A 13,697-nucleotide genomic window follows, 5' to 3' on the forward strand; every position below is an offset into this window, starting at 1 on the left:
CTTTTTTCTTTTATTCATCACGAGTGAGTTTTACAGGCTGTATTTCAAATTTTCAATGACTTCTACGATGTTTGGCTTTACTTGTACTGCATGAAACTTAACTTGTATTAAACATCGAACTACTGAAATTTTTATTTGAAATTTTTATGAGTTTTTTTCATTTGAGTTCCTCAAAATAAGCATCAGCTCAGCATGGACTATATATTTTTATTTTTATCAAGAATGAGTATAATAGGGTGTATTCAAATTTTTAATGACTTTTGTTAGTTTTGGCTTTAATCGTACTACATGAAAGTTAATTTTTATTAAAAAAAAATTGATTATGTGATAGTTTTTATTCTACTGTGAGAATAACATCTATTTTGGATCATAAAAAACTATATGATAGATAATTATAAATTGTTATGAGATTCACTACGTCAAGAATTTGTGGCTCACAACAAACTGTTATTCTCAAAGTAGCCCAAAAATTATTATGCTAGCAAAGTCTGTTTATTAAATATCGAATTATTAAAGTTTTTATTTGGAACTTTTATAAGTTTTTTCTTTTTTTTCATTTGAGTTTTTCGAAAAATTTAATGGGCAAAGCATGAAAATATTTTTTGAACCTAGGCAAAAGAGGGGGAACCAACACAAATAAGGCTCAACAACAAGTACTACACTAATTTGAAGAACAATTGAGGCCTATTGACTTCTTATTGTACGCTTTTTAATAGCCCTTTGACGACAAATATTATGAGGAAGAATGTGAATAATGGTGGAGTATGGCCTACTAAGTTTGTGGTGCCAATGATGAAGGTGGATTGACAGATACTCTCCCTTGGAGCTAAGGCGAGATTAGGAGGAATTGCAGGGTTGCAACTGCTTGAAAGGTTTATAAGGACATATATAGCGGTTTATTTCAATTTTTTTAGCTTGCTACTTCTGTTTTTTTTTTTTTTTTTTTTTTTGGTCGAAACTGTTGGGGAGAATCAGGCAACAATTCACTAAAGACAAACACAATCTAGGATCAATTTTTCCCTCAAAACTAAACCGACGAAAATCGACTTGACCCCGGCAACAACTAGTAGGCAAAATGACAAGAAGGCAAAGCCAACAATAAAAGTTTGTCCAAAAACTTCCACTAATCACTAATAATAGTAAGATACACATAGCGTTCTCCCCTAGTTATACACTAGAGGCTCAACATTAATAATACAACTATGTTTCCTCATCACAAAGGTGAATTAACATAAATGAAGCAATAATATCCTAACCACAATTGGAGGATTCATAGGAGGTTCTCAATGAATGAAACCAGCCAATATGTAAACCCCTAGAAGGGATCGACTTCAATGAAGTGTTCTCTCCAATTGTGAAACATAGTTCCATTCATGTGTGCTCATGTTAGTAGTCCTTATGATCTAGAACTTCGGCAACTTAATGTTAAGCCCGCTTTTCTGCATGGTGAGCTCGAGGAGACAATCTATATGTTTCAACTCGAGGGATTCATCGTTGAGGGTTGTCGCGACCTCTTTTTTTTTTTCGGCGCCCGCAATCGGGTACGGGCGCCTAAGGAGGCTAATGGCTCGGCTGAATTTATTAAGCCCGGACTCTCCCGAGTCCACCAATTCACGACTTAATGGTTCAAGTTTTTAACCTGTAAATCAATTTTTAAATTGGAGTCGCCACTAATCGATTTGGGGTGGGTTGATTAGAAACCCAAGTGAAGTATCGGGAGAAATACTCACTCCTGCGCAACCAGAGAAATTAGGATCAGGGACTTGATTACACTAATTAATCACTAATGCCATTTCGGTACCTAATCTTGTTTAAACCCTAAGGCTTTTTTTTGGATGTTTGAGAGATTTTCCATGCATTTTGGGAGGAAAAACATATTTTGAGTCATTTTCTAATTTTTGGACGCAAAAGGGATTTTTTGGGATTTTTTTGGAAAAACACAAGTCTTTTTGGCTTTTTTGGATTTTTGGCATATTTTTTTTTTTTTTTTTTGGGAAAATAAAATATTTTTTAATATTTTTCAAAATATTTTGGAAAATAAATTATTTTTGATTTTTCTCGATTTTTAGAAAATAAAACATTTTTCGACATTTTTTAAATATTTTTCGATTTTCTGGAAATTAAAACATTTTTTAATATTTTTTTGAAAATAAAACACTTTTTGATTTTTTTAAATAAAATATTTATTATTTTATATTAAAATAACAAAATAAAACCGACCGGGTCGATCCGCGGGTTGGGTCCGACCCGGGTTGGCGACCCAACGCGGACAGGCCCGCGTTGCGGGCCCGACTCGGATTTTTTTTGTCTTTTTTTATTTATTTATTAAAACGGCGCTGTGGCTGGGCATTTGGGGACGCCCGGCCCGGCCCGACAACCCGGCTCCACAACCCCCTCCCCCGGCGAAACCCTACCCGAGCCGACCCAAATCACGACCCGGTCTTCCGCCGCGCCCGCAATTTGCGGAATCCCTACCCGGTTCCCAATCCGGGTCCGACCCGACAACCCGGGGTCGCGACCCGGAAAATCGGGAACCCTAGGGTTTCCGAATCGTGGCGCGAGGTACAACAGCCGGGACGATGGCGACGGCAACGGCGGCGGCGGCGGCGGGGACGGCGACGGCGACGACGGCGACGGTAGTGACGAGGGTTGGACTGCGGAAGGGGAAACTATGGCGACGGCAACGGCGACGGTGGCGGTAGCACTACCTATTCGTGGCGATGGCGTCCGGATGGTGGTGGCTATCAAAGGGCTGCAGGTGTGGGCGGCGGATTGGCGGCGGCGTCCCTACAATTTCCAGATCTAGTGCAACCTTGGCGAATCGACTACTGCAACGGCGTCGGAGCGGTGGCGGAGACGCGGCTGCGTCGGCGACAGCGAATCCCAGATCTGGTCAGATCTGGGCCGTCATCGGCTCGCCTCGCCGCTCGCGCTTCCTCCTCTCTCCCCTACTTCCTCCTCCGGCGAAGCTTGGATCCGCGGCCGCGAGTCTTCGGACCCCCCTAAAGTCTCTCAGTGGGGTGTCCAAGGGCTGCCGGTGATCCGCCTCTCTCTCTGCAGGTTCGCTCGCCGACGGCCTCCCCCGATGTCTCGGTGGGAGGTCGTTTAAGCTCACGACCTGCCTCCTCTCTCGCTCGCTCCTCGATTCCTCCCCCGAAGTCTCTCAGTGGGAAGATCTCGAAACTCGCTGCTTCGTTCTTCGACGAAGGTGGTGCCCTTTTATAGGCGAGGGGGCAGCCGGTCGACGGAGCTTCGATCGCCGGTCCCAGTGCGCCGAGCAGCCTCCGCCGGCCGAACCGACGTCCCATCCGACGCCAGCTGCTCCCTGCACGTCCTTATCCGACGCCAGCCGCCCCCTTGCTCCACGTGCGCTACTGTTCCTCCATTTTGCTCCGGCGTCGCGCGCGTCCTCTTCTCCGGCGCGTGCTACTTATCCGGTTGAGGAAGAAGACAGGGGAGGAAGAAGACAAGGAGAAAGGGCCGGGCTGAGCCATGCGGCTGGGCCTCGCGGGCCTGCGAAGGAAAAGAAAAGAGGGAGGGGCTAGGCTTTGAAGGCCCACCCTTGTGGCTGTTGGCTTATGCTTTTCTTTTTGTTTCTTTTCATGTTTTTATTTGTTTTTGTTGTTTTCTTTTTTTATTATCTACTTACTCGAAAAGACAAAATAAATTAAAATTTTAATTAATAAAATAAAATAGGCCTAAAATTAAGGCGTCAACAAGGGTAAAAAAGATCACGTTTGTAGGTTGAAACATTTTTTTATGGTCTCAGGCAATCTCCGCAACAATGATACAAGAGATTTGATAATTTTATGTTGAGTCATGGCTACTCGCAAAGTGCACATGACAGTTGTGTATACTATAAGGGATTACATGATGGTTCTATTATTTATTTATTTATTTATTATACGTGGATGACATGCTTATTGTGAAAGTGCTAGTACGAATACCTAGAGAGGGGTGAATAGGTGTGAAGACAATTTTTCGAAAGAACAATAGAAATATTTTGTTTCTAAAACAGAGTCTTAAGAACAACAGACTTTCAGCAAGTTCAAACTATTCAAAAATAAAAAACTTTAGCAGTTAAATAAAATTACGAACAAAGTAAATGAGTTTATGGAAGAGAATAAGAACACATAATTTATAGTGGTTCGGTTTATATTAAGCCTACATCCACTCTCCCACGCTAACAGCCTTCTGGCTGGATTCCACTATGTAATCAACAAAAGATTACAACTTTGAGTGCAAACGCTTAGAGGTAGATCACACTATCTCACTAAGTCACTCTTTTGGTATTTATCTCACGATCACAAACGTTTAAGCTCACGAGAGACAAGTGTATGCTCAAAGTTCGCTCAGACTTTGGAATTATAAATTTTACACTCTGTCTCTTACTTGCTCATCAGTCCTTGATATCCTTAAATACCCATCCACTTCCAAACTAGCCATTGGATAGTATCTTAGAGGATCGTCTTCCAATCTATCCATTAGACTAGAAGATTTAGTAGCCATTGAGTGATAGAAGTAGAATCCCAAATTGATTCTAATCGCCCAGACAAACAAAATCTTGATTTCCATAAGTAGAGCTTCTTCGTATAAAAAGTTATTGTCTTCAAGATCCAATCATCAATCAATTAGATTGAGTCAATCAAATCAATCTTGATATAGAATCCAAACCAGATCACTAGCTGTTATATATTTGGGGCTTGTGTTACGTTCTGTCAAGTTGTCTCGTTCTGAACATAGTTTGTTCTGAATATGCTACATTTTGAACTTGTGTCTCGTTTTGGACCTTGTCACGTTTTGGATTTGTGTCTCCTTCTAGATGTAAAGTCTAAGAGTCTTCAAACTGAAGTAGTGTCTGAGTGTCTTCAGACTGAAATAAACTTTATAATCTGGACGTAAATCTGAACTGAAGTAGACTTTACAATCTAAACGTTAGTCTGAACTAAAGTAGACTTTACAATATCCTTTACATGTTCCATCATCTGCATAATATGTTACTCAACCATTAAACACGTTAGTAGCTTTTGATTTATTTTTTCATCTTCAAAACATCATAAGGGTTTTCCCTAACATATTGTAACGAAGAACATATTAGAGATACAAATTTTGAAGAGACGACTTAACAGGAAATTTGAGATGAAAGATCATGGAGTTGCCAAGAAAATTTTAGGTATGGAAATTCGCAGAGACAAAAAAGTTGGGAAGTTATACCTCTCGCAGAAGAAGTATATGGAGAAAATGCTTGAGTGCTTTGGCATGAAGAATGCTAAACCTATAAGTACTTCTTTGGCATCCCATTTTAGGCTTTTGGTTTCTTTGTTGCCTAAAACTAAAGAAGAGGAAGATGAGATGTCTCGAGTTCCATATTCTAGTGTTGTGGGTAGTCTCATGTATGTTATGGCTTACACTAGTCCAAATATTTCATAGGTTACTAGTGTTATGAGTAGGTGTATGGCACATTCGAGTAAAGCCCACTAGCAAGCTGTGAAATGGATTCTTCGGTACATCCAAAATACCTCAAATTTGGGTTTAGTCTTTAATATAGGTTGTGATATAGGACATTCGATCGATGGCTTCATTGATTCTAACTATGTAGGCAATCTTGACAAAAGGAGATTTTTGACAAGTTATGTTTTTACGCTTGGTGGTTCCGCAATTGGTTGGAGAGCAACTTTGCAAGACACGGTTGTTTTGTCTACCACTGAAGCAAAATACATGGTAATGGCGGAAGCAGTATAGGAAAGCTCTCTAATTGAAGTGTTTAGTTACAAAACTTGGTGTAGAGTAGGAGGTAACCTCCGCTATCTTTTACAATAACCAAAGTACTATCTAGTTAACCAAGAACACGATGTATCATGAGAGGACAAAACATATCGACATACAGTATCACTTTGTATGTGATGAGATTGCTAAGGGTATGGTTATGATGAAAAAAGTATTAATGATAGATAATTTGATAGATATGTTAACCAAAGCAGTTCTTTTGATCAAGTTCAAGCATTGCTTGGACTTAATTGGCGTTTTTGCCATTTGAGTTGCTTAGTTGGAGTTGGTGGCATTTCATCCTTTGTTTCCTACACTGAGTACACTCACATAGGCTTAGAGGTGTGCATCCTTGATTTCATTGTTTTGGGATGGCCTTGTGTGGTCACTTGTGTTGGTGACGGAGAGAGATCTTGTGGTATTTGGTATAATGCTCTTTTAGAGATTTGAAGTCAATGTGGAGATTTGTTGAGTTTTGACTTTAAAATTAAGAAATAAGGGTGTTTTAAACCATGCACCTTTATTTTAGGGATTTTATAAGGGAGACTATAAAAGAATTGTTTTTAATAACACATCTTCAACCCTAACTTCTATATAGTTTCCTATTTTATTTTTTTCCTATCTTCTTGTTGGATATTTAGATCTTGTGCCTTATCAAGTGGTTTTAGAGCTTTTTGGATTGTACTCCTATTTTCTTTGTTGAAGATAGGAAAACCTCTCTCTCTCCTCGTAGTTTTTCCCGTTTTGGGCTTTCCTCATAAATTGTATCTCGTGTGATTTTGATTTTCTTTCATCATTTTCTACTTGTTCTTCGATTGGTGCATCTTTGATTGGCATTTTTCTACGACAAAATAGTTTCGCACGGATTTCGAAAGCTAGGTAGTGATAAAGGTGATATGTTTGTGTTGGGAAAATTGTCTTAAAAGTCTTATATTTATTGCATTTTTAGTCAATCCAATCATAAACCTTTCAATTTTGTTAATTTAGTCAAACATTTTGATAATATAGTCCATTCAATCAACTTTGATTGGAAATCATTGATATATATATGCCAAACATCCTACAAGCATAGCCAACATTGATGTACACAATTTTTTTTTCGATTAATTTTTTATATTTTTATTATCATTCTTCTTTTTCTTTTTTTTTTCTTTTTTCTCAACCGGTCGCCAGGCCTTGTTAATGGCCGGCGACTGAGCAACTAGCCAAAGGCAACAACCAATGAGGGTTGCCCTCACTAGCCTCAAGGGAGGTCACCCTGACTAGGATCTAACGAGGTCACCTCGCCAAAAACTAGAGAGTGTCAAGCTCACCAACTTTAGGTAAGGTTGAACCTCATCTGAATCTAGTAAGGGGTGACCTTGCTAGCCTCAACAGATCCGACCAAGATCAAGCCTTGTCCAAAGCTAGTGAGGTCGAGCGTCGCCCAAAGTCAACGAGGTCACCCCAAGTCAACGACGTCACCCCTCACTAGATCCTGCTAAGGGTAAACCTCGCATAAGGCTAACAAGGGTGACCCTTGCCGGCTGTTGCCTTTGGCTAGTCTTCACTGTCTCTAAGGCTCGGTGATCAACAAAGAAAAGCGAAAGAAAGAAAACATAAAAATATCTATAAATATTAAAAATTTTGAAAAATTTTGTCTATATCAATGCCGACTATGTTACGTGTGACAGTTGGCATTTACATTAATAATTTCTGACCAAAATTGACCGAATAGACTACATTGGCAAAACGTGAAAATGTTTATGACTCAACTGACAAAATTGGCAAAAGTAAAATATGTTTAGGATTTTTTGGACAATTTTCCTAGTTTGTGTTACTATTTGGTCGTAGTGTAAAGCTTATCTTCAAATAATTAGTGGAGATGAGACATTGTAGTCATTCCAGAAGTGTACCATGCCAGCTTAAAACTCAACTAACTATCCCAATTTATTTAGATTACTAAATAAATTAGCGGAAGTTTCGGTAGAATTGAAAGGGGTTGTTTTTGCTAAAATTGCTCTTTAGTAATATTTTTTTCACTCTAATTGTTGAGAAAACATTCCTTAAGTAGTTTTGATAATTGACAGAACTTAAAGAATTTGTTTATGATAAAAAGTATTTTTAGGTGGAAAGTCTGATGGAATGGAATCAGACAATATCAATCAAATATAAAATTGCGATTTATTCTTCATTCCTTATATATTATGTCAAATGGTTAGGAATGAGTCAAATATACTCATGCAACGGCTAGTAGCGATTGGTTGGTTACCTTGTCATTTTCATAAGAAGTTTCAAAAGGAAAATCTTCATAATATCTATCGGAGATTCAACCTTCCTGGAATTTCTTATTAGAGGCGAAACATTCTTTCCATTTACAAACACTCAATTTTTCGAAACTCAAACTGATGTATGGGTGGCAGAAATTATGGAAATCATCAACCTCGGCGATCCTAAAGTTATCAAGTCTTCTCAACTAGATACAGGACCAACGGGTAAATTGGCTGGATGATCCTTCTAGAGATATGTCTACAGGTCAGCTTGGTTTAGGAGGAATATAAGAGGAGGTCTCGAAGCTGAAGGGATAGAATTGGCATTCATGAGAATTGAAGCTTATAATTCCTAAGTCTGAAGAGTGTTTTGTGATTATACACATTTGCCTTCGCTAAATTGTGTAAACCTTTTAGAGGCTGAGAGTGTGAGAAGTTGTTCACACAAACTTGAATGCTCGAAGCTCAAGAATTATAACCTCTTATCGATTTTTCTAGTAGATTCCAGCCAATAGACTATAGCGCTAAAGAGTGGATGTAGGCTTACAAGAGCCGAACCTCTATAAACCTTTGTGTGCAATTTGCTATCATTTACTCATTTTTATTAATTGTGATAGAATTGTACACCGGAAAATCTAACCACTTCATCAAAAGTTGTCTAGCTGCAATATTTGTTTAAACTCTTTCATCTCCGCACAATCACCTATTCACCCCCTCTAGATGATAGATCTAGTCATAACACTAATAAACGATGAAAATGAGCCTATCATCTCTCATCGTTTCTCTTGCCTCATAAAGAAAATCGATAATCTTTTGGACGACTCTTAAATTCGATGATACCTTGGGAAAACAAGAGATGATGATGTTTCAATTCATACAATCCGATAGAATTCATTGAAATTCCTATAATCCATATCAATACGCAGATCGTAAAGTACTTGTATTGTAATAGTTGCGGTGCAAAAGTAAAATTATCGCTGAAAAAGTAACACCAATAATCCTTTGTACACACGTGGATGTGCATGGTTACCTTATGGTAAAGAGATTTTAATTTAATAATCGCTCCGCGGTGTGGTGTGAGTTCCAAAACATTAGGTAAGAACTGAAGCCAACATGATTGACCAACGTCCATATACTTAATCCTTACACAATACAAAACTTTAAACACAACAGAAATCGGAATTGATATGCTGCTTAGAAGGTGACGAGGTCTCTACGATCCTTGTCTAAATGGCGAAGTCGACATCTTTGAAAGTCAGAACGCAATTGGGCCGTCTAAATATATATAATATATCCCCATGCACGAATAACTGTTCAAAGTAATCTTCTCTCGCTCTATTCTACAGTGAAAATAATCCCATAATATTTCGTGATTTCTCTAACCTCATAAACAAAACCAATATCCTTTGGAATGTCTCTTAAATCTGATGACACCTCGGGAGAACATTAAGATTTGATGATGTTTCAATTCGTATACAAACTAATGGATATCATTCAAATTTCCATGATCTATTATAAATACTTAACTTGAATTATGTTTGCATTGTAATAATCATGGTCTAAAAGTGAATTTTCTACTAAAAAAAAAAGAGCAGCAATTATCATTGTACACCCGTGTACGTACATAATCACCTTATAATAATTAGATTTTAATTTTAAACAATACGCGGTGCGGTGCGACTTTCGGAAGATTAGGTAAGAACTGAGGCCAGCATGATTGACCAACGCACCATAAAAGTACGAAGAAATAAAATACTGCCGAGAAGGTGACGGCATCTCAATAAATGCTCGTCTATATAGCGAAGTTGACATCTTTGAAAGTCAGAACGCAATCCGGCCGTTCCCTTTCTTGAAAATCTCCATGCACGAAGAACTGTTCAAAGTCCAAACTCGCGCACCTTCTTCTTTTCTCCTTTTACGTCTAATGCTTGCACAAGCACAGCTGCACGACGCGGTTTCTTATGCGAATCAATCAGCGCCAACCTTTGATATTTTATTAAAAGGAATGTGATTGTCACTTTCCGGTGCCCATCTATAAAGCCGCATTGAGCATTTCATCTTCTCTTCATCCCATCCCCATCACTTGGTTTCTTCTCTCTACCTCTATACAGTTGTCATCTGCTTACTAGCTCTCTCACTCACAACTGATCTCGATAAACTTTCCTCTCTCTCGCGCTCCTGATTTTCCAGCATATTAGTATCCATTTTTTGTCAGCTTCTGTCCTGCCGTTCGTTCTTGGGAATGAGAACTATGAGAACCTATTTCTTCTGTGCCATGTTCTCGTTCATCACCTTTCTGAACTCGGGTTCAGCAACTCTCCAAGTGGGATTCTACCGCTCCACTTGTCCGTCTGCGGAGTCCGTCGTCCGGAAAGCTGTGAACAAAGCGGTGGCCAAGAACCCTGGCATCGGTGCTGGGCTTATTAGAATGCACTTCCATGATTGCTTTGTTCGGGTATGCAAGAACTTCTTTACACATTTCAGAAGTAGTGGTTATAATCTCGTTTGCGGAAAAATTGTAATGCAAGGAAAACCTTTTTTGTTTAAGCAAAAAGCGTATGCCTATCTTTTGTTAGTACAAAAGATATCGATGAGATGGGAGTGTGGGGAGTACATTTCACATTCTATCACTGGTCCAGGACTTTTTAAGTTTTGTCTAACCGACCGGTCACAAAATAATCTATATTTCTTATGCAGATGCACTTCAGCTATCCTGATAATTAATTGGCTGATCTTTGATCCAATAATAGGGTTGCGATGCTTCAATCTTGCTGGATTCGACCCCAGGCAACCCATCAGAGAAGGAACATCCCGCAAACAACCCGAGCTTGCGAGGTTTTGAAGTCATCGATGAGGCGAAGGCTGAGCTAGAGTCTCTATGCCCGCAGAAGGTCTCATGCGCTGACATTCTTGCATTCGCAGCACGCGACAGTGCCTACAAACTCGGCAGCATCAACTACGCAGTCCCAGCGGGTCGCCGCGATGGGCTGGTCTCACTCAAAGACGAGCCCTCCCAGAATCTTCCTCCTTTCTTCTTCAATGCGCAACAATTAGAAGCTAATTTTGCGAGCAAAGGCCTCTCTCTGGACGAGATGGTGACGCTATCCGGTGCACATTCGATTGGAGTCTCGCATTGCTCCTCCTTCTCGGACCGCTTGTACTCCTTCAATGCCACTCACACCCAAGACCCTTCAATGGACACCAAGTTAGCTAGTCAACTGAAATCTAAGTGTCCGAACAATGGAGGCGCTAGCGATCCCACTGTGCCATTGGACTTGGTCACGCCGAACAGGCTAGACAACAAGTACTACACTAATTTGAAGAACCACCGAGGCCTATTGACTTCTGATCAGACTCTTTTTAACAGCCCTTCAACGGCTAATATCGTGAGGAGCAATGCAAATAATGGCGGAGCATGGGCTAACAAGTTCGCGGCAGCAATGGTGAAGATGGGATCGATCGACGTCCTCACTGGGAGCGAGGGTGAGATTAGGAGGAAATGCAGAGTGGTGAACTAGATATGGACCATTAGGTTTAACTTTGACTTTTCATCCGACATTGTTTCATTTCTTTCATTGCTGCTTCAAGTGTGTATTATCATTTTTTTGTCCTCAACTTCAAGTGTGTATTCATCTGATTTAATTTCATTGATTTGGTTTAAGAATTCTTGAGGAAGTACATAATGGGATATTTGCAGGTTTTAAGTAATCCTATGTTAGCTAGATGTTGTCTTGACATGGGCTAACAAGTTCGCTGCAGCAATGGTGAAGATGGGATCAATCGACTTCCTCACTGGGAGCGAGGGTGAGATTAGGAGGAAATGTAGAGTGGTGAACTAGATATGGACCATTAGGTTTAACTTTGACTTCTCACATAGGGAGGTAATTCACCTCAGAGTTGGCTGAAACATGCGAGTTATTTATCGATGGCAGATTAATAGCAAAGTCCTTACTTTGCCTTAACTATTAACATTAATTGTTATCTCGCTTCCTCAAAGCCATCACAACATAAGCACATAGGCAATTCTTATAGCAAATCACATATTTATGAGGCAGAAACAAGAACGTGCAATATCTCATAATCATGCATCAATGCCATCCAATGATCCAGACATAATCGCATATCATTCTCATGCACGTTTCACACATATATGTCCAGATTATTACGATTGCTTAGGGCCACGGCCAACCTGAAAGTTGATGGTCTTCCAATATATCCAGGCATCATCTTGCCCTATGCATATGACTCAAAATGACATTCCAATTGAGGAGCTTCATTCCAAAATCTATCACGAATGGTGTCCCATTGACGTGGGGCATCCAAACTTAATCAGGTATCGTCTCACATAATCATGCACATCCAGATGGTTCAATCATCCTGCATAATTATATGCATCATGGTATCTAAGTGATTACACGAGCATACCATCACTCAAGCCCAATTCATTTCTTTCTCATTAATCGATATAGGAATATGTAATGCTCATACAATATGTAATAATGTAAGTCACATACAATCATGTGCATCTTATATCACATCACATTAGCATATCACTTAAACATTTCAACATGTCCTTTTTTCCACACATTCTTACATACATAATAATTAGTTATAATTATGAGGTACCATAAACAATTTCCAATTTCCATTCTAAAACAATTTGCATAAGCATACTCCGTAATTGAACAACACCCAACAATGCACCAACCATTAGAACCCATGGCATATAGGACATTCATTAAAGTAAGATAAGTCATTGCAATTAAACATGAGTTATTATGATGACCTATCAGCATGTCATCATAACATATCTGATAACTTATCTCACATTAATATAACATATCATAATAACTTAAAACTTGTCACATACTACAACATAATAACTTATCGTATGTCTACTTATCATGTTTCGATAACTTATCGAATATAAAAAGGCTTATCATAATAACTTAGCACAACCTATGATATCCTATCACGATAACCTATTGGAAAATATGATAACCTACTATGATAACCTATGGAAACCAACAATAACTTATCACAATAATCTATCAGAATCCTCCAATCACCTATCGCAATAACCTTTCGAAACCTATGATAATCTATCGTGATAACATATCGGAACCTTACGATAACCTATCGCTTAAACCTACTTATCACATCATCGAACATCACTTAACCTTAATCTAGTCTTAATCTAAATCCTAAATATAACCACAACCCTAAGCAAGGACTAGAAAGCCATTCACTCTCAATTCCAAGCCTGGTACACGACGGTGAAGAGATGGCAAGGCGAGATAGAGGCGAGGGCTGCTGGTCACGCATCAACAACCCACGGTGAGGGGCTATGGTGGCTTCACAATGGAGGAACGGCGACAGCAAGGCGGGCGAATGGCCTCCGGCTTCACGATGGTCCAAGCCGAGATAGAAGAAGGAAAAGGAAGGTGGCTGGTCGGCCTCCTCTTCAGCTCCAAGACCCAGCATGGCAATGAGAATGGCGGTGCGAGAACGGCAGCTCAATGGTGGATGTGAATGGTGGACGACGGCTGGTGAGATTTGGAGAGGAAATGAGGGGAAATGGCTTGCAAGGGAGATGGAAATGTAGAAGGGGTTGTTCGGCTAGAACAAGGAGAGAGGAAAAGTGAGAATGAAAGCCAAAGTAAGAAAATGAGAGAGAGGAGA

The 13,697-nt window shown here is 39.6% G+C and overlaps 1 protein-coding gene across 1 annotated transcript; it reads left to right on the plus strand.

The window, feature by feature from the left end:
• Positions 1 to 10,103: 10,103 nt before the first annotated feature.
• On the plus strand, positions 10,104 to 11,679 carry LOC104422182 (peroxidase 5). The gene is made up of 2 exons (XM_010034432.3): positions 10,104 to 10,470; positions 10,766 to 11,679. Exons 1-2 carry the CDS (start codon positions 10,258 to 10,260, stop codon positions 11,531 to 11,533), a joined length of 981 nt encoding a protein of 326 aa, XP_010032734.1. The 5' UTR covers positions 10,104 to 10,257; the 3' UTR covers positions 11,534 to 11,679.
• The last annotated feature ends 2,018 nt before the right edge of the window (positions 11,680 to 13,697 follow it).

This window comes from Eucalyptus grandis, chromosome 10 (assembly GCF_016545825.1).
Source record: "Eucalyptus grandis isolate ANBG69807.140 chromosome 10, ASM1654582v1, whole genome shotgun sequence".
Lineage (NCBI taxonomy): Eukaryota > Viridiplantae > Streptophyta > Magnoliopsida > Myrtales > Myrtaceae > Eucalyptus > Eucalyptus grandis.

Bases quoted from the DNA above. Each gene is read 5' to 3' on its own strand.
- LOC104422182 (XM_010034432.3), top strand. From the start codon at position 10,258: ATGAGAACTATGAGAACCTATTTCTTCTGTGCCATGTTCTCGTTCATC. The intron at 10,471-10,765 runs GTATGCAAGAAC...ATCCAATAATAG, and splicing joins TCCATGATTGCTTTGTTCGG to GGTTGCGATGCTTCAATCTT.